This window comes from Terrapene carolina, unplaced genomic scaffold (genome assembly GCF_002925995.2).
Source record: "Terrapene carolina triunguis isolate 2854851 unplaced genomic scaffold, T_m_triunguis-2.0 Scaffold210, whole genome shotgun sequence".
Taxonomy (NCBI): Eukaryota; Metazoa; Chordata; order Testudines; family Emydidae; genus Terrapene; species Terrapene triunguis.
The window spans coordinates 13,542,049-13,564,208 of NW_020664561.1; the positions used below are offsets into that span (position 1 = coordinate 13,542,049).

The window sequence follows — 22,160 nt, forward strand, 5'->3', positions numbered from 1 at the left end:
CTGTCTTCCCATTAATGGATGGGGGACGCTAGGACCCGGGGGCAGCAGACAGCAGTTGCTGCTGGCTCTGGCAGTACAAGCAGGGAAGGGAGAGGCAGGCAGGGAGGGAGGGGGGGTTCACGAGGGGGGGGACACGCGGAGGGGAGGTGGCAGGTGGAGTCCGGGGACCCATCCAACACTCCCCCGCTCCCTGACTGCCCCCCCCCGGACTCCCCTTACCATTCTGGCTCCATGTGTTTGCAAAACACGCTGCCCGGTGGGTCGGTTTGTGTGTTACACAGGGCTGCAGACAGAGGGAGGGGGGAGCAGGGGAGGGCTCTGGCTGCTGGAGGCCAATGGGAGCGGTTTAATCGGCCGAGCTGCCCAATCAGCAGCCGCACTCTGCATGGAAGGGAGGGAGGGAGGCGAGGGAGAAAACCCCCCCGGACATTTTAACCTTGTTACCAATTCCTCCCGGATGGCTATTTAGAGACGCAAAAGCCAGACATGTCCGGGGAAATACAGACGGATGGTAACCCTATTTCTAGTCTCTTTCCTCAGGGCGTAACAAAGTAAAATCCAGCTAAGAACAAAGCAACTCAATCCCCTCTCAACAGCCCTTCCAGGCTCAGCCCTCCTCTTTCCCCATACTGCCCTCAGGCTATCCCTTAATATAGTTCCCAAAAGCTGATTCTCTGGTCACGTGACCTCTGGACTCTCAGTCCTTCCTAGAGAACTATGTTTCCCAGAATGCCAGCTCTTAAAGGGCCCAAGGACCATAATGGGCCCACATGTGCTCTGAGGCCCAGTGACTGATGTTGTTATGAGTGGTTTCTATCAGTCAAAACCATCCCCAATATCTGTCTTGTCTTCACATCCAATACCAGCTGATGTCATTTAAAGAGAGAGGGTTCCCATTCCTGAGACTTAGCATGGGCAACTGTAAGTGTTCCAAAAATCATGAATAAGGACTCAGAAATCATGAGAGTGGCATACAAATCATTTATTTAAAATAAGAATAATAATACAGTGTGGATTCTACTTGCTTTAGGTTTTTCACCCTCTTGGGTTCACTTGAGTCACATTTTCAAGATTTTCTTCACAGTTATAAGGGCTAGAAACTTGCTTTACAAAAAACCCCTGAGATGATCAAGTAATCACAGGATTCCAGGAGCTGGGGCTTTAAGGAAAACACCAAGCATCATGAGACTCGCCACGAAGTCATGAGGGTTGACAATACTTCAATACAGAGAAGAAAAGCCGCCTCTTTATTATTATTTGTTGTGCCCACTGTGTACTAGCTGCTTTCTAGACAGGCAAGAAGGGAGAGGTCCCTCCCCCAAGGAGTTCACAGCCCAAGGTTTGGGGGGGAATGGGACAAAACATACTGACATATGTCAACACAACCAGCCATCCCTGCTCAGGAGGTGCCAAATCCAGAAGGCCCAGCATTGTTTCAGGTCAGGAGTGAGGTGCATTAAAAGAGGCATGTGGGCTCTGGGGCTGCATTAGCAAGAAGTGCTTCAGGTCAAGCCCGAGATGTATTGGCAGAGCGCTGAGGGTCAGAAAGTGTGGGAGTAAATCGGGGGGACTGGAAAATCATGGTACTGCAGGTCAGGATTCCATGAACATTCCAGTGACCTAATGTCCCCCCAAATGTGAAAGCTTTAATAACACAGCTGGATGCTCGTCCCACCTCGCCTTCCACTGGGTATCCAGGCTGGGCTCTGTCTGCTTCTCTGCATCTTCTCCTCTGCCCCTCCCTGATCTCTGTGCCCTCCGGGCATTGTTTTTTTGTGATTGCAGGTGAACTGGAAGAACTGGATCCCCCACATCCGTGTGGGGTGCAGGGATGCCCCTCGGGTTACGAGTGCAAGGAGTGGATTGGTCCCAACGACGGGATCACTCAGTTTGACAACATCCTCTTTGCTGTGTTGACCGTCTTCCAGTGCATTACCATGGAAGGGTGGACCACAGTGCTGTACAATGTGAGTGAGGCTGCAGTGGTGCACTGTGCTCTTGGGAGCTCCGCAGGTTGGAGAAGCAGAAGTGGGGTGTGTTTTTCCTGAACAAAGCTTCCAGGCTGTGGAGCTCTCTGTGCTCCAAGGTCTCCTGTTTGGGCTGATGATGGAAACGGGGCTGCTCGTTAGTGGTAGGATGTACAATTACGAGTGAGCGCAGGCTGGACTCAGTTCTGGTTCCACTGCACATCTCGGTACCTTTGAGAAGGAGGAAAAACTAATTAATTGGAGAGGCATGTGTGACTTTGCACCCATCGGTGGTTGGATTTGTGACGTTGCAAAGAGCTGGTTAAATGGCAAAGACCTGTCCCCTGTGCTGGCTCTAAGGAACCTTCAGTTGAGAGTGGGGCTTTTGGAAAAGTGGGTGGGATCAGAGTCAGCCCTACACATCATTTCCTCCCCCACCCCTTCCTGCAACCAGCACACCATGAGCACATTTCATGGCACAATTTATCCCCAGTCCCAGTCTTAGTGGAACAAACAGACCTGCAGTCACTGCATATGCGAAACTTCATTGAAGATTGCAGCTGCAGTGCCATGACTGTAGATGTGCTTCACTGCGCTCGGCAAGGGCTGGAATTCAATAACACGTGCAGCCTCCTGTGAGTGGAGCGATAAATGCATTAGCCGTACTGCTTCACTTGAGAGCAGGAGAGGGGGTTGTGCGATGATGACACAGGGGGATTTTGTGCCTTACACATTTGTGGAGCAGGTTCCTTGATGCGCTGATGAAGCTGCCAGAGTTTTGAGATTGTTTCTTTGTAAGGGAGCTGTTACTGTCAAGTGTTAGATACTGACAGCGTCTCAGGTGGTGTTGCGACCAGTGTGTCTTGTGGGGTTGGGGTTTTACGTATGTCTTTTAAGGTATGGATTAGAAACATCTGGGCCAGATGGGGATAGCTCAGTGGTTTGAGCATTGGCCTGCTAAACCCAGGGTTGTGAGCTCAATCCTTGAGGGGGCCATTTGAGGATTTAGTTGGGGATTGGTCCTGCTTTGAGCAGGGGGTTAGACTAGATGAGGTCCCTTCCAACCCTGATATTCTATTATTCTATCCCTGGTGTAATTTCTGCTGACACCAGGGATGTTTATGTCCCATTTTGTCTAGCCCATACAGAAGTTTGTAGAAAGGCATGTATCACGGGGAGATGTGGGAATAGCAAACCCCAGTGACTGGAGAGCAGCACATCATGCAAACTCTGCTGCCTGGATGCAGAGGTGCCCTTAGTTTGAATGTGTATTTTGTCAGCAGAGTTGCTAACCTAAGCCTGTGGCGGCAAGAGACACAATACGGCCTATCCAAACTTTAGAAGGGTCCTAGTCCATGTATATAAGACACAGGGCTTTTCTGGGAGGGAATAAGCAGTTGAGTGTGTGTGGGGATTGCAGAGGACTGGGTAAAACAAACACGGCAGGAAAACAAAGAGATAGTAAATTAAATCCACAAAGAGGCTTTGTTCTTCCTCCTTCTAAGAAGCTCCTCAGTGTCTGGAATTCTCTTCCCTGGAACGGAGTGGCAGAATCCACCTTCCTGGGATTTAAGACGGAAATTTTTCTTGGACACCAGTGGTGTCTCAGGATATAAATGGGATTACAGGCTTAACTGTAGTGATGGCTGCCCACGCAGAACTGACTAGGAGGTGGAATGAGATTTTCTCCCACAGAAAGCCTTGAGGGGGTTTTTCCGTTCCTTTGAAGCATTTAAATAGGAGCTGCCTGTTAGAATTATTTAGCCGTCTCCCACACAATGTCCTGCAATAGCATGGGAAGATCAGGGTGAATGCTGGATCTTAGTGTGTTGCTCTCTTGTGTGTGTGGCTCTCACTCTGTGATGCACGCACATATGAGAGATTGAGCTAATGTACAGATAAGATATACATATTCCTCCTACACACAGCTTGAGCTTGATAGGGAATGTGCCTCTCTGCCTCTTAGCCTATTGTTCATTTAGGAATATTGGGACTGCAGCACATCTCTGTCCCCCTGCCTATCTCACTAGCCTTTGTGCTCTGCAATCTTGTTTTCTGCTCAAAGCCTTGCTCTTATTCTCAGTGCATGTACATTCACAGCTCCTCTTGCTGCCTTTGGCACATTAGTAGCTTACCCTTTGTGTAAGTCAAGCGTTTAGTTTAAATGCCTCTCATGCCCAATCCATCCTTCTCTTCTCCTGGCGCACTCCCTTCCTGAACTGGTTTTGTTTCTCTAGAAGTCCTCAGGATTGTATGCCCCTCTAATACTTCCCCTCTTTTGCGCCTCTTTCCTAATGAATGCAGCCAACCTGGCTCTCCTAACCTCTCCACATGGCCTTGTACATAACACCATAGACCTTTTATCTGCTTCAGGACTGTGTCCAATTGTCTTTACTAATCCTCTTGTAACAAGGCACCTAAAACAGAGACCACTACTTCAGCTGCCCCCGCAGCCGTTTCTGTGCTGCCCTTGTGATAACTAAGTTCTTCTTCAAGTGATTGCTCATGTCCATTCAACTTAGGGGTGTGTGCTTGCCACATGCACTGGTGCCGGAAGCTTTTCCCTCAGCAGTATCTGTAGGGGACTGGCTCTGGTGCCCCCTGGAGTGGCACGTGTATGCTGCAGCATATAGGCACCACTGGCCCTCTCCACCCTCAGTTCCTTCTTGCCGCCAGTGATGGTGCATGGAACTTGTCCGCTTCAGCTAGAGCTGTTGTGTTTCGTTCATTCGAACTCATTTGCCTCTTGCAAATATTACTGTATATAGTTTCCCTCTAGTTTAGTTCAACCTGTTTGTTAGGTTAGAGACTTAGTAGGTCCCTAAAGGGACTTTGCCTTGGGCATGCCCCGGTCCCCAGGCTTTAAACCCTGCAATCGCTGTAAAGGGCCCAGGCCCTTAAGCGATCCACATAATAGGTGTTTACGGTGCGTGGGCGAAGTCACATTAGTGACAAGTGCAAAATCTGCAAGTCCTTCAAGCCCAGGACGAAGAAGGAGCTTGACATTCGTTTGAAGATGCTCCTGATGGAGTATGCCCTTACCCCGATGCCAGAGCAGCAGTCTGATTCAGCACAGAGCACTGTGACCTTGGTGTGCAGCGCCCCGCTGGTACCGTCTACGAGCCGGTACCAGTCTCCTTCTGTGGCTCCAACCAAGAATCCCAGGAAGACAGGGCGAGGAAGGTCTCCAGTTTCCTGCAAGGGAAAGGACAAGTCTGGGGTGGACCAAGGCCCTGTCTCGGGTGCCTCTTCACTCCCTTGGGGATCCTGGGCCCCAGCTCAGGTCGAGCAGTGTAGCCTACCCTGCTCCTCGCTGGCTACCCTGGATAGCGGCGGAGGTCCTCGTCAGCTCCGGGTGCTGTACACGGCGGAGGCCCTCCAAGCGGCGCAGGACATTATGTACCTCCTGGTGCCACCCATTCCTGCACCTGCGGGGTCCCGGTCCCAGGGTAAACCCACATTGGGACCATCACAGTCTCCACCTTTCTGGCAGTGCTCCCAGTCACGGGGGACATCCCACCAATGATCATCTTCTCGTAGCTGACATGCTTCTGACCGTGATAGGCAGAAGGTTCATAGCCCCATCTGGTCTCCGGACCTAGGACAAGGGCAGAGAGGCTCGAGGCGTGGCTCGCCAGTAACCGGGCGCAGACCTCTGAAGGAACGCGCCCCCCGGCAGGAGTTTCGGAGTTGGCTCCCGGAATCTCCGTGGCACCGGTACCGCTCCAGGGACAGGTCGAGGGACCAACTGTACCATTCTCCGGACCGTTGCCAATCCCCCAGGGTGGCGGCACCACGTGCGGCTACATCTTCACGACGCCAAGCCTGCTCTAGTTCCTGATCCCGCTCCACATCCTCAAGTGTGAGGCGTAGAACGCCAGCCCAGGTGCCATCGTGGATCCACCTAGCATCACCGGTCACTGAGGCCCTGATCCAGGTGCTTTTCGAGGTCAGCCAGATCCAACTCTGGGAGGGGCGACCGGTACCGATCGGGACAGAGCCACCAATCAGCCCCGTCCTGGTCGCAGGGGAGTGACCACTCGGGCTCTGGCTCAGGTTTGGAGCAAGGTTCCCTGGCAGCAGGACAGGCTCTGGCACCTACGGTGCAGACTACGTCAGCGGCACCGCAGCCGGACCCATGGCCTCAGGCTCTGTGGCCGGCACAGTGGTACCCATGGGGCTTCACTCAGCCCTCCCAGGCCACCCGCTCGGTGTCCGGAGCTTCGGAGAGCCCAGCTACCACCCTCTCCCGCCCCCCACCCACTCAAGAGGCTTCGTCTGAAGGCACCCACAGGCACAGGAGGAAGTGGGCGAGCAAGCCCCCAGACTACCTAGGGGTGCGGAGGACCCCTTGGTACTGGCTTCCTCCTTGTCGTCACCAGACGAGGCCACAGTGGGGCCCCCTCCACCGGTGCCCCAGGATGATGCTAAGGTGCATCAGGAGCTGCTAAAGAGGGTCACCGCCAACCAGGGCCTCCAGGCAGACAAGTTACAGGAACCTGCAGACTCCCTCTTTAATGTTCTCTGCCCCGTGGGCCTGGCCAGGGAAGCTTTGCCCCTACATGAGGGGGTCTCTAAAATTACAAATGCCCTCTGGCAAACCCTCTCCTCCTTGCCTCCGATCTCCAAGAGGGTGGCGCACAAGTACTTTGTGCCATCTAAGGGTCACGAGTACCTTTATACACACCTTGCTCCCAATTCCCTAGTGGTAGAGTCGGTCAACCACAGGGAGAGATGGGGTCAGCCGGGGGCTACCTCTAAAAATACAGACTCAAGGAGACTAGACTTGTTTGGGTGTAATATTTATTCATCCTCCAGTCTACAGTTGCGAGTGGCCAACCATCAGCCCTTACTAGGCTGCTATGATTTTAATATGTGGCAGGCCATGACCAAGTTTGAGAACGCCCTTCCTGAGGCTTCTAGAAAGGAGTTCCGGGCGATTCTGGGTGAGGGCTCGACTGCAGCCAGAGCAGCTCTCCAGGCAGCATTGGACGCGGCGGACACTGCCGCCCGTACCATGGCATTGGCCATCTCGTTGCGCAGGGCTTTGTGGCTGCTCTTCTCTGGTCTTTCCTCGGAGGCTCAGCAGTCAATGCAAGACCTTCCTTTCGACGGGCATGCCCTGTTCACAGAACAGACAGACATTAAGCTCCATGTCCTGAAAGATTCCTGTACAACCCTAAAAACACTGGGCCTGTACGTCCCCGGCCCTGCCTGCAAGTGGTTTAAGCCGCAGCAGCCTCAGAGCCAGGGGAGCCACCCTCACCAGGAGTCTCCCCACAAAAGATCCAGGGGCTACAAGAGGCGCCCTGGCCACCAACCCCCGTCTACATCCCAGGTGGGCTCGACCTGCAGTAAGCAGACAGGCAAGCACCCATTTTGAGGGTACGCCCGAGGCCAACCTACCGGACTGTTCCCCGGATCCTTCCTCCCCTCTGTTTGCCAACCACCTTTCTTCCTTCCTCCCTGCGTGGGCGTTTGTAATTTCAGACTGATGGGTTCTCAATACAGTGGCACAGGGTTAAACCCTTCAATTACTTTCTACCCCCTCTTTTCACCCCCCCCCATCCCTCTTCAGGGACCCCTCTCATGAGAATCTTCTCGTACAGGAGGTAGAGGGTCTACTACAGCTCGGTGCAGTGGAGGTTGTTCCAGTGGAGTACTGGAACAAGGGGTTCTATTCCTGATACTTTTTAATCCCCAAGGCCAAGGACGGTCTGCGACCCATACTAAACCTGTGGGACTTGAACTGCTACTTAGCAAAACTGAAGTTCTGCATGGTCTCCCTGGCCTCCGTCATCCCCTCCCTGGATCTGGGAGACTGGTACGCCGCCCTCGATCTGAAAGATGTGTATTTCCACATCGCCATCTTCGAGGGACACAGATGCTTCCTCTGGTTCACGGTAGGTCCTGACCACTGTCAGTTCACGGTCCTTCAGTTTGGCCTACCGACAGCACCACGGGTATTTACCAAGTGCATGTCAGTAGTGGCGGCTTACCTCAGATGTCGGGTATCCAGGTCTACCCGTACCTCGATGACTGGCTCGTCAAGAGCAACTCCAGGTCCAAGGGGACGTCACGGTGCTGCTAGCCACGTGCCGTCACCTCAGCCTGTTGGTGAACAACAAAAAATCCAAGTTAGTTCCGGTACAGAGAATAGAACTTATTGGAACGGTGCTCGACTAGACCTGTGCCAGGGCATTCCTGCCACTGGAGAGTTCAGGGCACTGACGGACCTCATTGCGGAAGTCTCCGCATTTCCCCTGACCACGGCCAGGGTTTGCCTACGCACACTAGGGCACATGGCAGCATTTACATATGTGGTATGCCACACCAGGCTCTGGGTGCGACCCCTGCAGCAATGGCTAGTGACGGTCTACTCCCGGTCCAGGGATCACCTGGAGAAGGTCGTCACCATCCCCACGATGGTACTTATCTCGCTGCGATGGTGGACCGACCCGGGAAAGTCCTGGAAGGAGTTCCCTTTGTCAGCACTTCTCACTCAGTCGAGTTGGTTTTGGATGCCTCAGACCTTGGCTGGGGGAGGGCGCACCTCAGTACCCTCCAGACTCAAGGTATGTGGTCCCCAAAGGAGTCAACGCTACACATAAACATGAAAGAGTTCAGGGTGGTGCGCAGAGCATGCGCGGTCTTCCTACCTCACCTATCTGGCAGAGGGGTCAGAGTCCTCAAGGACAACACAGCCTTGATGTTCTACATCAACAGGCAAGGCAGAGCACGATCATCTGCCCTCTGCCAAGAGGCACTCTGTCTCTTGGACTTCTGCATCGACCACGGAATCCATCTAGAAGGGTGTCACCTTCCGGGTGCCAGGAACATGCTAGCAGATCACCTAAGCAGGGACTTCTCCTCTCATCACGAGTGGGTGCTCCACCTGGAGGTAGCCGGCATGATCTTCCAGAGGTGGGGAACTCCCCAAGTGGATTTGTTTGCCACCAGGCAGAAGAGGAGGTGCCACAGGTTTTGCTCCAGACGGGGTCTGGGCAAGGGCTCCCTCTCCAATGCCTTCCTCCTGCCATGGGCAGGAAGCCTGATGTATGCATTCCCTCCGATTCCGTTCATTAGTAAGGTCCTAGCGAAAATCAAGAGAGACAAGGCTCAGGTTATCATGACCGCCCCGGCATGGCCTCGCCAGTCCTGGTTCGGGACGCTATTGAGCCTGTCAGCGATCCCTCCCTGGCCCTTGCCGAACTGACCAGACCTGCTGTCACAGGATCACGGCCGACTCTTGCACCCCAACCTTGCGTCCCTCCACCTCATGGCGTGGATGTTAAGTGGCTGAACCAGGATGAACAGGCTGTTTGGATGGGGTCCAGAAGATCCTCGAGAGTAGAAAGCCCTCGACTAGGCAGACCTACCTGGCAAAGTGGACGAGGTTTTCCCGCTGGGCGGCTGAACGGGGCATCTCCCCTTTGCGTTCTTCGGTGCAGTCGATATTGGACTACCTGCTTCATTTAAGGAACCAGGGCCTGGTGCACTCCTCTATCAGGGTGCACCTGGTGGCCATTTTGGCCTTTCATCCGCCAATCCAGGGGCAGACTGAGTTGTCCCATGACATGACAGTCAGGTTCCTTAGAGGCCTTGAGAGGCTCTTTCCTCAAATACGGTCCCCAGCCCCTCAGTGGGATCTCAACTTGGTTCTGTCCAGGCTCATTGGTCCGCCCTTTGAACCTTTGGCCTCGTGCTCCCTGTCTCACCTATCATGGAAGATAGCTTTCCTGATGGCAGTGACGTCGGTGAGGGGAGTCTCCGAGCTGCAAGCCCTGACCTCAGAACTGCCGTACATGGTTTTCTATAAGGACAAGGTCCAGCTCCGTCCCCACCCGGCTTTCCTTCCCAAGGTGGTGTCTGCTTTCCACATGAGCCAGGACATCTTTCTTCCGGTCTTCTGCCCTAAGCCCCATGAGACTAGTGAAGAGAGGCTCCTTCACGCTTTGGATGTAAGAAGGGCTCTGGCTTTCTACCTAGATCAGACAAAGCCTTTCCGTAAGTCAACTAAGCTTTTCATCTCTACAGCTGATAGGATGAAGGGCCTCCGAGTGTCCACACACAGGATTTCTAACTGGATCACCTCTTGCATTCGGACCTGCTACGAGTTAGTGGGAGTCCCTCCGCCGCCGATCATCAGAGCCCACTTGACTAGAGCGCAGGCATCTTTGGCGGCCTTCCTGGTACACGTTCCGATCCAGGACATCTGTAAAGCCATGACGTGGTCCTCGGTACACATGTTCACGGCTCACTATGCCATCATGCAGCAGGCCAGGGACGATGCTGGGTTCGGCAGAGCTGTGTTGCAATCTACACGTCCGTGAACTCCTTACCTGCCTCCAGGGGTACTGCTGGGAGTCCTCTCAGTTGAATGGACATGAGCAATCACTCGAAGAAGAAGAAGAAAAGACCTTTTTCCGTAACTGGTGTTCTTCCAGATGTGTTGCTCATGTTCATTCCACAACCTGTCCTCCTTCCCCACTGTCGGAGTTTCCAGCAAGAAGGAACTGAGGGTGGAGGGGGCCAGTGGCGCCCGATATGCCGCGGCATACACGCGCCACTCCAGGGGGCACCAGAGCCGGTCCCCTATGGATACTGCTGAGGGAAAAACTTCCGGCACCGGTGCATGGGGTGGGCACACACACCTAATTGAATGGACATGAGCAACACACCTTGAAGAACACCAATTGTGGAAAAAGGTAACTGTCTTTTTCTCTCTCTCATAAGAGAAGCATAAGATTTGCTTACCTAATTAATGTTGGGCTTTCCTCCCTGGACCTTTGGAGTCACACTGCTAACAGTGCCCACCAGAGCTGAAAGAGTAATAAAAAATCTGCTAAACTTTTCAGTTTGGTTCGAACCGAAACTGAACATTTTTTTTCGCCACCACAAAACATTTTGTTCAACCCAAAATACATTTCTTTGGGCTTTTTGTTTTGCTTGGGGTAGTTTTTTGGGTGTTTTCCCCTCCCCCCCACACCTTTTTTTGGGTTTTGTTTAAATTAAGCTAAAATTGCAAATGAAATGCCTTTTCAAAGTGAAACGTTGAGACGTTTTGTTTACAGAGGGCTTAACTGAAACGTTTTGACACTTCCAAAAAATATTTTCAGCTCTTTGTGTGGCCCAAACTGTTCTCTGAATTCACAAATTGTTTCAGTGCCCCTAAATTACGCTTTTGCTATTTGCCGGGAAAAAAATGGCCTAGCTGTAGTCCTCACTTGTTTGAATCCGGCTGAAGTGGCTACTTCTGGAAGTCCCAGCACAGAACAGGAGAGGCACCCTGGGTACAGTTGGCACTGGGACTGCTCTGCCAGGGGAACTGAAGGGACAACTACTTTTGGTGGACGGATGCCCTCAAGGCTGTGTTCAGCAGGATGGCACTCCATAGAGCAGCACTTCAGTGGGGAGGGAGGAGTTTATCTACATTCCCTGCTCCTTTCTGCTCCTCTTCTTCCCCCAGTGACTGAGGGCCTCTGTAGTTCCCTCTGCAGGCAAATGAAAGGCAGGGCGGGTTCAGGGAAGGCTGACCACTGACACCTCGTTTTAGGTCCTCTTTGGCACTGCAGCTCTGGCAGCTCCTTGCTGGGTCCACCCAGGCCTGAGATTCTAGGGGGTGAGAATTACACTCCTGCCTATTTCCATCACAGCCCACCACCTCCTCTGCCGTTCTGTTCCCAGTGACACTACTGGCTCATTGGTCATGTGCTGTGATGTAGCCTGGAAGATTTTTCCTCCATCTGCTCTTGGAGCTTTGGTGAATCTGCCCCTTCCCCTGTTGCTAGTGGTTCTTGTATGCTTTTATTATCTCACTTGCAAAGCTGCTCTGACTTATAGCAATAAGCTTGATCCAAAGCCCATAATATGGAGAGCCAGACATGGGGAAAGTTTGGATCGAGAGCTGAGCTTCATGGTTTGAGCCCCTCTCTTATGCACAGCTCTTTTCACAAGCACCCAAAATCTCCTCGCACACCCATGTAATACACAGAAGCAAAGAAACATAGCAGCAGGGCCGGCTCCAGGGTTTTGGCCGCCCCAAGCAGCCAAACAAAAAAACAAAAAAAAAGCCGCGATCACGATCTGCGGCGGCAATTCAGTGGGAGGTCCTTCGCTCCGAGCAGGAGTGAGGGACCGTCCGCTGAATTGCCGCTGAACAGCTGGACGTGCCGCCCCTCTCCGAAGTGGCCGCCCCAAGCACCTGCTTGGTAAGCTGGTGCCTGGAGCCGGCCCTGCATAGCAGGCCAGTGGAGACAGCCCCAATCAAGCATTGTACAAATTGTTCTCCAAAAAGCAGTTGGACCAGTATCCTTGCAGGCTTTGTATTCTAGTATGCAAGCACCGCTGGTTACCCATCTACAGTTAAAAAGTGCTGACTGAGCCTCAAAAGGCTTGAAGACTTGGCTCAGCTCAACATCCATTCCCATGAGGCTTCCAGTACCCCCGAATTCCAGCTAGACCAGAGATCCCATGGGAACTCCATGGAACATTTGCAAAGCTCAGAAACAGAGGATCCAAACCGAAATCCTGGATCTAAATAACCGTGGATTTTGTGGAAACCCAAATATTGATCCAAACGTTGTGGCTCAAGCCCATCTGTGCTCAGAAAAGTTTTAGTCCAGGTGCAGATTTGGGCTTAGTTCGGGGCCCAGTTCTTGTTTCCGAAGGCTGTGCAGCTCTGATAGATGTCCAAGGGGTTCACAAAAGTTCCACTGCTCGGTGATCTCGCATCTTTAACTTCAGGAGTCAGTGTTTATGTAGTTTACATTGTGAATGGAATTCACCCCCACACACGGTCAAATTATCACAGTGTTCACTAGGACTGAGACTTCCATTTGCACCTCTCTGCATGTACTACGGCCATCTCTGGTTAGGGCGCTGGGCTTCAGTCAGCAGAGGAGTAAGGGAAGAGCTGCATATTCAGGGGCCATGCTCTTTAGGGCTTCCCAGGATGCATTCTTCCCATCATGCACTGCAGTCTTGGGCACATCTGCACTGCAGCTGGGAGGTATCATTCTGAGCATGGGCAGACACATACATGCTAGCTTTGATTGAGCTAGTGTGCTGAAAATAGCACTGTCTGTGGCTGCGGTGGTGTGGGGCGGTGGAGCACCTACCTAGGATTTTGGATGGCATTGTACTCAGGCAGCTAGCTTGAACTGCTGCCCGCATTGTCACGGCCACAGTGCTAGTTTTAGCATGCTAGCACAATCAAAGCTCGCACGTGTATGTCCACCCAAAGCCTTTTTCCCCAGTGGAAGGAGATGTGGCATTTGATCCATGCTCCAGGAGACTCTGTTAGTCTCCTTCGCAATGATTCAAACACCAGACACTGCTGATGGTGAGATGCTGCCCCTGACACGTACTTTGGCTCCCAGAGGGGCAGGTAAATGCCTGCCTTTGGGCCAGCCCGCTGTTCTGCCAGGCCTTGCAGCACAGCCTGTTAGTCTGTGCAGCTCCTGTCAAAACATCCACGGAGCGGGAGATGGAGAGGTGCACACACGGGTACACAGAGTTCAGGCTCCTGACAGCACGCATCTGCCTGACACGGGCAGAGCTGGCAATTAGCTAACTGACACTTCTCAACATTCCCCATCCAGCCCGGCCCACCCCTTCCCTCAGCTTGTTCTCTTCTCCTCCCCTTCTTTAATCACACACGCGCTGAAGTTGGATAATTGCGTTCTGTGGGGATGACACAACTCCCATGGGACCCGCGTCACATGGCTCAGATGAAAGCACCAGCAAACGCCCACGGGTGAAGCAGGTGGTGGGAGAAGATTGCCCTCCTTGGAGCTGGAGTGCCCGGCAGCACCGGAGGGTGGGTGTGGCAGCTCTGCTCCCCCTGCTGGGAGGGAATGGGGCTGCCTAGCTGCTCTCAGCCACACGCGCTGGGTGCCACCAGCCCCTTCCGACAGAGAGACAAAGCCCTTGCTTGTCAGCTTCTGTTGCCTGTGCCGCTGTAAATACCAGCCCTCAATGCCTGTGGAAGGTTACTGCAGAGAATAATTACTGGTGTTTAGTCTGTGTGTGAGACAGAGCGCGTGCCTTGCTCTAAGACTATACTTATTTTTTGCATTCGGCTTCAGACTATCCTCTTTGACCAAATAAGCCACAAGCCAGGGTATTTCTACAGGAGCCCGAGCAGCTTTCACACAGCTCAGGGGAAAGGGGGTGGGCAGTCAGCATGACTGAAGAGGCCGGTCGTGGTTAGAGACTTCAGAAACGGGACCAGCAGAAGGCATTTGATCTTGAAAATGTCTGACCATGTGTCCGCACCTGCTTGCAGGGTTTCTGCTTATCCGCACACAGCTGCAGCCCTCCCGGGTGTGGAGAGGTTTGGAGCTGGGGCATGTTGAACCACAGTCCCAGGATGGGGCGGTGTGCGTGGTGAATTTTACCTTGCTGACAGCAAAATGGGTGGTTTCCCTCAGAGCTCTATTTGGGGTCCTGCCCAGACACAGGGCCGAAAGCTGAACAGAAACCCCAGCAAATGCAGCGTGGTCTGCCTGCCTCTCTCTAATACACATATGCAGTGTAGTTGTAGCCGAGTCGGTCCTGGGATATGAGAGAAACAAGGTAGGTGAGGTAATATCTTTTATTGGGTCAACTTCTCAAGGACCTAAGGAAGAGCTCCATGTGGCTTGAAGGCTTGTCTCTCTCCCGAGCAATAAAAGATATTCCCTCACCCACCTTGTCTCTCTCTAATACACACACACAAGCCCACACGCCACCAAGCAATGTACCCTCCTCATCCCAGCGGCGGTGTGTAAAGCATGCATGGTGGGGTGGGCTGTGATAAACATGTTATCAGCATGAATATAGTATTTCTCCTGCACTCATGCGTGGTGAACCATGAGCAAAACGAGGAGCTCATCCCAAATTCATGCTGAGAAAGCCGCACCTTCTTGTATCCTATTGGCCACACATTTTGCAGAGAAAATGTTTTCGAGTGTTGTAGATCTGTGCGATGGGTTTGGAGCTGCCCTATGATAATGTATGAATACTGTATGTGGGCCTGGTTATTGGGATGTTTTCGGTATGGCTGTGTTGCTTTAACTCAACGAGGGACTATCTGGAAGGAAGGAAAAGATTGGCTCAAGCAAACGCTTGAGAGTTGGTAAGGGACAATGCTGGGACTATTAGCTTTGATGATTTGCCTGCTCTCCAGCCAAGTAAAAAACTGGCTTGGACTAGGACAGGAGAAGGCCCCCAGTACAGGGCGAAAGAACTGTGGCAGGATTCAAAGGGGCCATCTCTCAAGAAAGTGATAGTTGTTTGAGGCAATTAGGTTGTGACACAGGCATCTGCTGGGGGTGGTGTCTGGTGAAGCTAGGCCTGTCTAGGTCATCACCACAGGATGGTAGGGCTGCGGGTAAGATAGATGGTTCTTTTGAAATCCCTTTTCTCTAGATGCTTTTTTCCTACTGCTAATGTAAACAAGGCTTTACAGAGACTGTCTGGTCACTATGCATCACTGGTCATAGTCCACCAAAGGGAAGAGCCATAGTTGCTGAAGCCAGTCGGACATGCTGGATAAGCAGGTTGGATACTCAGGGTATTATAGGCCAGGGCCCAGTCTAAACATGGGGAAACTGTGGAATTCCACCCCTTAGGGGGGTGCACTCAAAGACCAGAGAATTGGACAGAGGTGCAGCTAGCCCTGTAACCATGACAATATTTATTGGTTTGTGGGGGGTTTTGGTATTCTTTGGCCTGGTAGGCCAGGGCACCCTGTTAGCTACCAGGGGCCAGAATGTGATCCCTTTACTCACACTATATTCTGTGCCATTCACCGAGTATGTGGTACTCCCTGACTGCAGTGGGACTGCTGTGGAGTACCTACTATTGAGCAGGAGTACAGGGATCAGCATCTGGCTCCATGAGGCTTGCTATGTGGGTTTTGGAGGGAGAGGAGAATCATAACTAATACATCCTAGAAATCTCTAAGAGTTACCTACAATAGTTTTTCCAAATATAACAATATCATGATTTTAAGATCCACTCTCATCACATGGCTCCAGGACCTGGGGCTTTAAGAAAAAATACCAAATCTAGCAAGACTTCTAGGAGTTGACAACTCTGGACTTGTCCATAGCCAGAGGGGGAGCTGGGATTAGCACTCAGGAGCTCCTGACTCCTAGTCCTTTGCTCAGGCCACAGAACAATCATTTCCTAAACCTTTGGAGCTGGTGATTGTAGCATTAGCCACAGCCCAGCCTTGGCGTAACCCAGCACCATGTTGTGTGATACAGCACTCCTCTGTATCACACCTTTAGTATATGGTGTCAGGAGTTAGCTTAATCTGTGTCCTGGACTCTGAAGTCTCACAGTGGCAGTTAAACATGTGTGCTTGGACAAACCCACCTTTCTGTCACTGCTGGAGCAAATGCAGCCACCTGAATCTGGAAGGGAACCTGGCGGAGAATGGAGGGGGTGGATGAAATACTTTCAAGAGTTCCCGGAAGCAACTGAGGTTGCAGAGAAACTGGGGAGGCTGAAAACCTCTACACTGTTAGGCTGGGCAGGGCCAGAGGCATTGGAGACCTACCGTAATTCCAGTGGGAGAATGAAATGCACTGCAATCTGCTACACAGTCATTCAAGGATGTCAAGAATGCCATGATTCTGGCAAGAATGTCACTGGAAAAGGCATGTTGTCTTGACAAGTAACTAGCTGTCAAGTGTGCCTCTTGATCGTTATGTTATAGAGCTAATACAGCTAAGCGATGTGAATTGTTCAAATTCACAGATTAGACTAATTACAGACTGAGTTATCTGTGCAGTAACTGATAACCAAGCTACAGCAAGGTTATTGCACGAAATAGATTTGACTTTGCAAAGAATAATGGCTTTTTGCAGGGCAAGTGAAACACACTTCCCAAATGGGAGTGCTAACAAGCAGTGAACGAGCAGACGTGCCTCTAATTAAAAAATGCATGGCAAGGCATAAGCACAGGATACAGACCAGATTAGCTAGCAATAAAAGTGGAGGGAATCGGAGCATGATGCAGAGGTGCCCAGCAAAAGAGCTGCAATGGCATTTGTGCCATAAAATGCAACCATGTTTCAAAAGCATGTCGCTTTCAGCACAACCTGCAAAGAAACAGAAAAGCAAAATGCATTCATGAGGATGCAGAAACTGAGTTCTTGGCTGGTCCTCTTACATTTCCTGAGCAAGATGCTATGACAGATTAATGGTTGACATTTGACATAGATGGACAAAAGGCAAGTTTCAAAATAGATATTGAAACTGAGTGAAAAGTAGTCATGCATAGTGCATGCATACAAAAAGGGGAATGATCCCCTGTTGTTAGAGATTGTGTCAGATCGTGGACACACAAGGAGACCACGATAGGAAAGCTATGCTGGCTGGTAAGGCCAAGGAGGGATCCCACTCGGTAGGGTTGAAGCTGCGGAACAGGAAGTCTCGCCTGTGCTGGAGTTGAACAGCAATCCTGTAAATGATCATGAAATGGCAAATGTTCTTGTGAAATATGAAATCCAAGCCTGGTATGGAGCTGCTTACAGCAGAAACTCCTTTCAAGATTGCTATAAATAGGGAATCAAGTTGCTGCAGGAAGAGGAATTTGAAGTAAATATGACTCAAATGCTACACATTTCTGCCACCAAACTTGACAAGCTGAAATGCGAAACACTGAATGAGTCAGCCATACAAGAGAGTAATTCTAGATGGATGCCCAGCAGAAACATCCCAGACGTTTCCATGCATAAACATGTATTGGGAGCTAGAGTTGAAATTTCTGCCTATATTGGGATTATGCGTAGAGGACATCATGTTGTAATACACAGCATGAGGTCAGCCATGATCCACAGTGATGATCTGAGTGTTGAAAAGCACAAGAACAGAGCCCCAAATGTCCTCTCCTGGGTAGGCATGAAGGCTACTAACAAAGAGAAGTTATCCAAGTGAAACTGAAAGTATGAGGACTACTGAAACCATGTGAATTTAGGCTTATACTGGCTGGTATGAGGTAAATCTAGGCACACACACAAGTCCAGGTTTCATATTGAGGCCAAGATTATTTAAAGTGATCCGTGATTTGGGTTGGTTTAAATTCTTGAGTGCCCAACTTGAGGCACCTTTAAAGGAACCTGATTTTCCCAAAGAGCTGAACACCTGCCCTTTGAAAATCAGGCTCCTTCTTGTGATCTCAGATGGAGCACCCAAAAATGGAAGTTGCCCAAAATCACCATCACCTGCCCTGGGTCTGTGCTGAACCACTGTGGTTCTCAGGTGACTACAGTACGGTGGCCTTACAGGGACATAACATTACAGGACTTAAGTTGTGGATCTGTTTAAAATTCAATGTATTATTTGGTGGGTGTGTAGATTTTTGGCATGACTTCGCAATCCCAATTTGGGGAACCCTGCACGAGACTATGCTGCCGCTCTCCTAGGTACTTCTCTGGCCCCATCACCACGGTATCTGAGCTCCTCACAGTTGGTAACATAGTTAGGGGGAGGGATAGCTCAGTGGTTTGAGCATTGGCCTGCTAAAGCCAGGACTTGAGGGGGCCACTTAGGGATCTGGGGCAAAATCAGTACTTGGTTCTGCTAGTGAAGGCAGGGGGCTGGACTTGATGACCTTCAAGGTCCCTTCCAGTTCTAGGAGATAGGATATCTCCATTAATTTAATTTATCTCCCCTGTGATCTCCTGAGTCTAGCCCATTCCTCTGGAATGGTTGAGATGGGTGATGCTCGGCCCTTCAGTGGTGCAAATGGCACAGTTTCTTGCCTTGTTGTTTCTGTTGGGATGAAATCTGCCAGAGAGCCATTGTTTTGAAGTGATCATATCCAGAGAGAGAAGGATTCCTTGTCACCGCTTCCCTGCATTCTCGTCATAGCATCAGCCCCGCTCCCTCTGCATCTTGGCAGAGAAAGAAGGAGAATGTGTTGTTGGATTTTTCCTCCTCTAGTAGCTGCTTTCTAGGTGTTGGGAAGTTTTCCCTGCCACGGTGCTGACAAAGCTCAGAGCCATGCTTCTGTGGTCTAATTGAATACCAGTGACTGTGAAGAAGCTCACAAGAGAGAGGTTTAAAACCAAGCACAGGCAGAAAATGGACAGTTAAAGCAAATGAAGAGAGATTAACCCTCAGTCACAAGGAGCCTGGCACTGGGAGGGGGAGGGGGAGTTCCCCCCTCTCCCCCCCCATCACAGCCATACCCCCTTGAAGTCTGGAAAGTTTGCACCTGTCTCTGAACATGGTGGCTCAGCCCCATCTCTTTTATGCTAAGGGCCCCTTTAACCGCCCCCGCAGAGAATGATGTGCTTGGTGGATCCAGGCTTTCCCCTCCAGGCCCCGGTGTGCACAGTCTGTCTCCCCAGCTTCTGTTCCTCTCCGTTGTGAGCTCCCAGGACAGTGCTGTGCTGGGAAATTTGCACATTCATTATTAAACCGTCCTCCTGCTGCAGCCCAGAGCCTCACAGCACTGCCCATTCACTGGGGTAGTAGCGGCCCTAGCTGTTTAGCCAGCCAGGGTGGAAAATGTTTTCGGTGCTCCCCACCACCCCACTGTCAGAGCCAAAATACCCCAAAACTGTACAGCCAGCCAATCAGTGGAGGGGGAGAAAAGACCACCCAATCAGAGTGAAGCAAGAAACCAAAAACAACCCCCGCCCCGTCAACACAGCCCCCTGGAAGTTGGTGCCCAGGGCGCCCGCCCTGCTTGCCCATCCCTAGAATTTGGGGGGTGGAGACTGGGAAGTTCCCTGTTTTCCATCTTCCCCAGTAGTCCCGTCTTCAGAGAAGACAGTGGGCCAAACTCCCTGCTCATGCATCTGCGTGGAGGTCAGTGGAGTTACGCCAGCAGAGAGCTTGGCACAACATTATGTCCGTGACCCAGCAAACCAACCGCCTGAAGGAGCCCCTGGACATCTGAGCTGGTGCCACTGATGACAAGCTGGCCGAGCTCTGGTGAACCTCAAAGACACCTTGCCCCCCCCCCACCGCTAGGCCTGGCACTTTCTCTGAGGTTTCCCCACCCCTGCCATCTCTGCATGAGTTCTCAGGAGAGCTGTCCCCTACACATGGAGCCAGACACACAGGGCTGTGGGGGGGCGAGACAAGGGTGTCGCTTTGGTGAGGAGTGGGCACCCTTTCCTTCTCCTCATCCTTGGGGTGCTGAAGCCCTCATGTGCCCACTTCTTTGTCTTCACCGAAAGCCCATCCTCTGCATCCCCACCACCCCAGCTGTCCCAGCTCAAAACGCCAGACCCCCTAGCCTAGAGTGAAGGCTGGGAGGCAGTGGCATGGAGAGCCAATTTCTGTCCACAGAATCCTGCTGTGCTTCATGACCCGTCACACCCCTGCTCCTACGAAAAGTACGTGCAAAGCAGAGACCTCCGTTCTTAAAGTTGCAGCCGAAATGCCCACCCCGTAGTAAACTGCTTGGGGCTTCGGAGGAGAAAAGGCTTGGCTTAGCCTTTTAACAAACCCTCTGCATGGCCTGCTAAGCCATCTGCTTTGGGGCTGGCTGGGAGCTTTCAGTCACCCTGTTGCTCCAGCAGCAGTGAGGAGGTTAAAGGGTTGTGTCTGTAACAATGAAGAGAGGAGGAAGCAGTGGCTAATTGCTCGTGGTTTCCCGAATGGTGTGCAGGCTTGTTAGTATGCCCTTTCGTAATGCAAAAAATAGAGGGGTGTTTTTGGTGAGAGAGAGGCAGTGAAAGTGAGAGCAGCATGGCTGGGAGAGAGAAGTGGCAAATGCAGAGGAGAGATGTATGTATGTAGGGGAAGGAGAGGCAGGTGGGGGGAGAGATCCAGAGGGCGGGAAGGAGTGTGCTAGGTTTTTAATGCATTGCAGCATACATAAAGGGTCCTATGAGCAGCAGGAGCAGTGCCCTGGGGCTGCGCCAGCTTCTCAGGCTGGAACAGCTACAAAAAGAAAAGAAAAAGCCCTTCTTGTGCTTAAAACAAAAAAGATACAAAAATCCCTGTCTGGGAGGTATGAAAATTTAATCAACACCCAGTGCTCTTAGCAATTCTGTAGCAAGCACAAATCTTATTACCTATGCAGCTATTTCTATCAGATCCCAGCCCTCTCAGCAGGGCTGCTGCCCAGAATGTGTGAGGCTCTGACTGCTGACTCTGTACCAGCAAGAGCAGCAGCTAGGGAGAAGGAGAGAGGAAATAGAGTGAGTGAGTGTGTATGTACGTACAAGAGAGTAAAAAGACCAGGAGTACTTGTGGCACCTTAGAGACTAACAAATTTATTTGAGCATAAGCTTTCGTGGGCTATAGCCCACTTCATTGGATGCGTAGAATGGAACATATAGTGAGGAGATCTATATACACATACAGAGAACATGACAAGGTGGGAGTTGCCCTACCAACTCTGAGGCTAATTAATTAAGAGAAAAAACTTTTGTAGTGATAATCAAGGTAGCCCATTTCAGACAGTTTGACAAGGAGGTGTGAGGATACCTAACATGGGGAAATAGATTCAATGTGTGTAATGGCTCAGCCATTCCCAGTCTCTATTCAAGCCTAAATTGATGGTATCTAGTTTGCATATTAATTCAAGTTCAGCAGTTTCTTGTTGGAGTCTGTTTTTGAAGCTTTTCTGTTGCAAAATTGCCACCTTTAAGTCTGTTATTGAGTGACCAGAGAGGTTGAAGTGTTCTCCTACTGGTTTTTGAATGTTATGATTCCTGATGTCAGATTTGTGTTCATTTATTCTTTTGCCTAGAGACTGTACAAGAGAGTGTAATACATACAGGCACACGTGTACACAGAGAGACAACGTGCTGGTGTGGCATGGTAGGAAGAGTTTATTGATATGGGTTTTGGATGGCTATGTTGCTTGCAAGTGGCAAAGCAAAGTGGGTTATGCAAAGTAAGCAAGTGCCAGTACAGCCTTTATATCATCACATGTGCTGTGTATTCCCCTCTATGGACGGGAATAGTGGTGTTTATTAGTGCGAGAGGCCATTTGGCTCCAGACTAAGGTTTGTACAGAATCTTTATAGCATTGCAAGCCTATTAGCTCTAAACCCAGGGACTTACAATATCTGATGATTAAATCCTAGCCTGACACATTCCAGTCAGACATTTTTTGCATGCATACCTTGCCAATGGCTGAATGGATCTTGTACAAGTTTGGCTTGTTTCTCAGATCTCATTGGAAGCTAAGGAGTAAACCAAGTGGGAAGGAAATTGATTTGGTAGTTG

At 51.1% G+C, this 22,160-nt stretch overlaps 1 protein-coding gene across 3 annotated transcripts in view; it reads left to right on the forward strand.

The window, feature by feature from the left end:
* Window positions 1-22,160, forward strand: part of LOC113407323 (voltage-dependent R-type calcium channel subunit alpha-1E-like) — a 258,992-nt gene that overhangs the window by 104,609 nt on the left and 132,223 nt on the right. For all 3 annotated transcript variants that reach the window (XM_026655712.1, XM_026655713.1, XM_026655714.1), the window contains one exon: window positions 1,786-1,967. In XM_026655712.1, coding sequence (XP_026511497.1) covers window positions 1,786-1,967 — 182 coding nt within the window. The remainder of the gene's footprint in view (window positions 1-1,785; window positions 1,968-22,160) is intronic.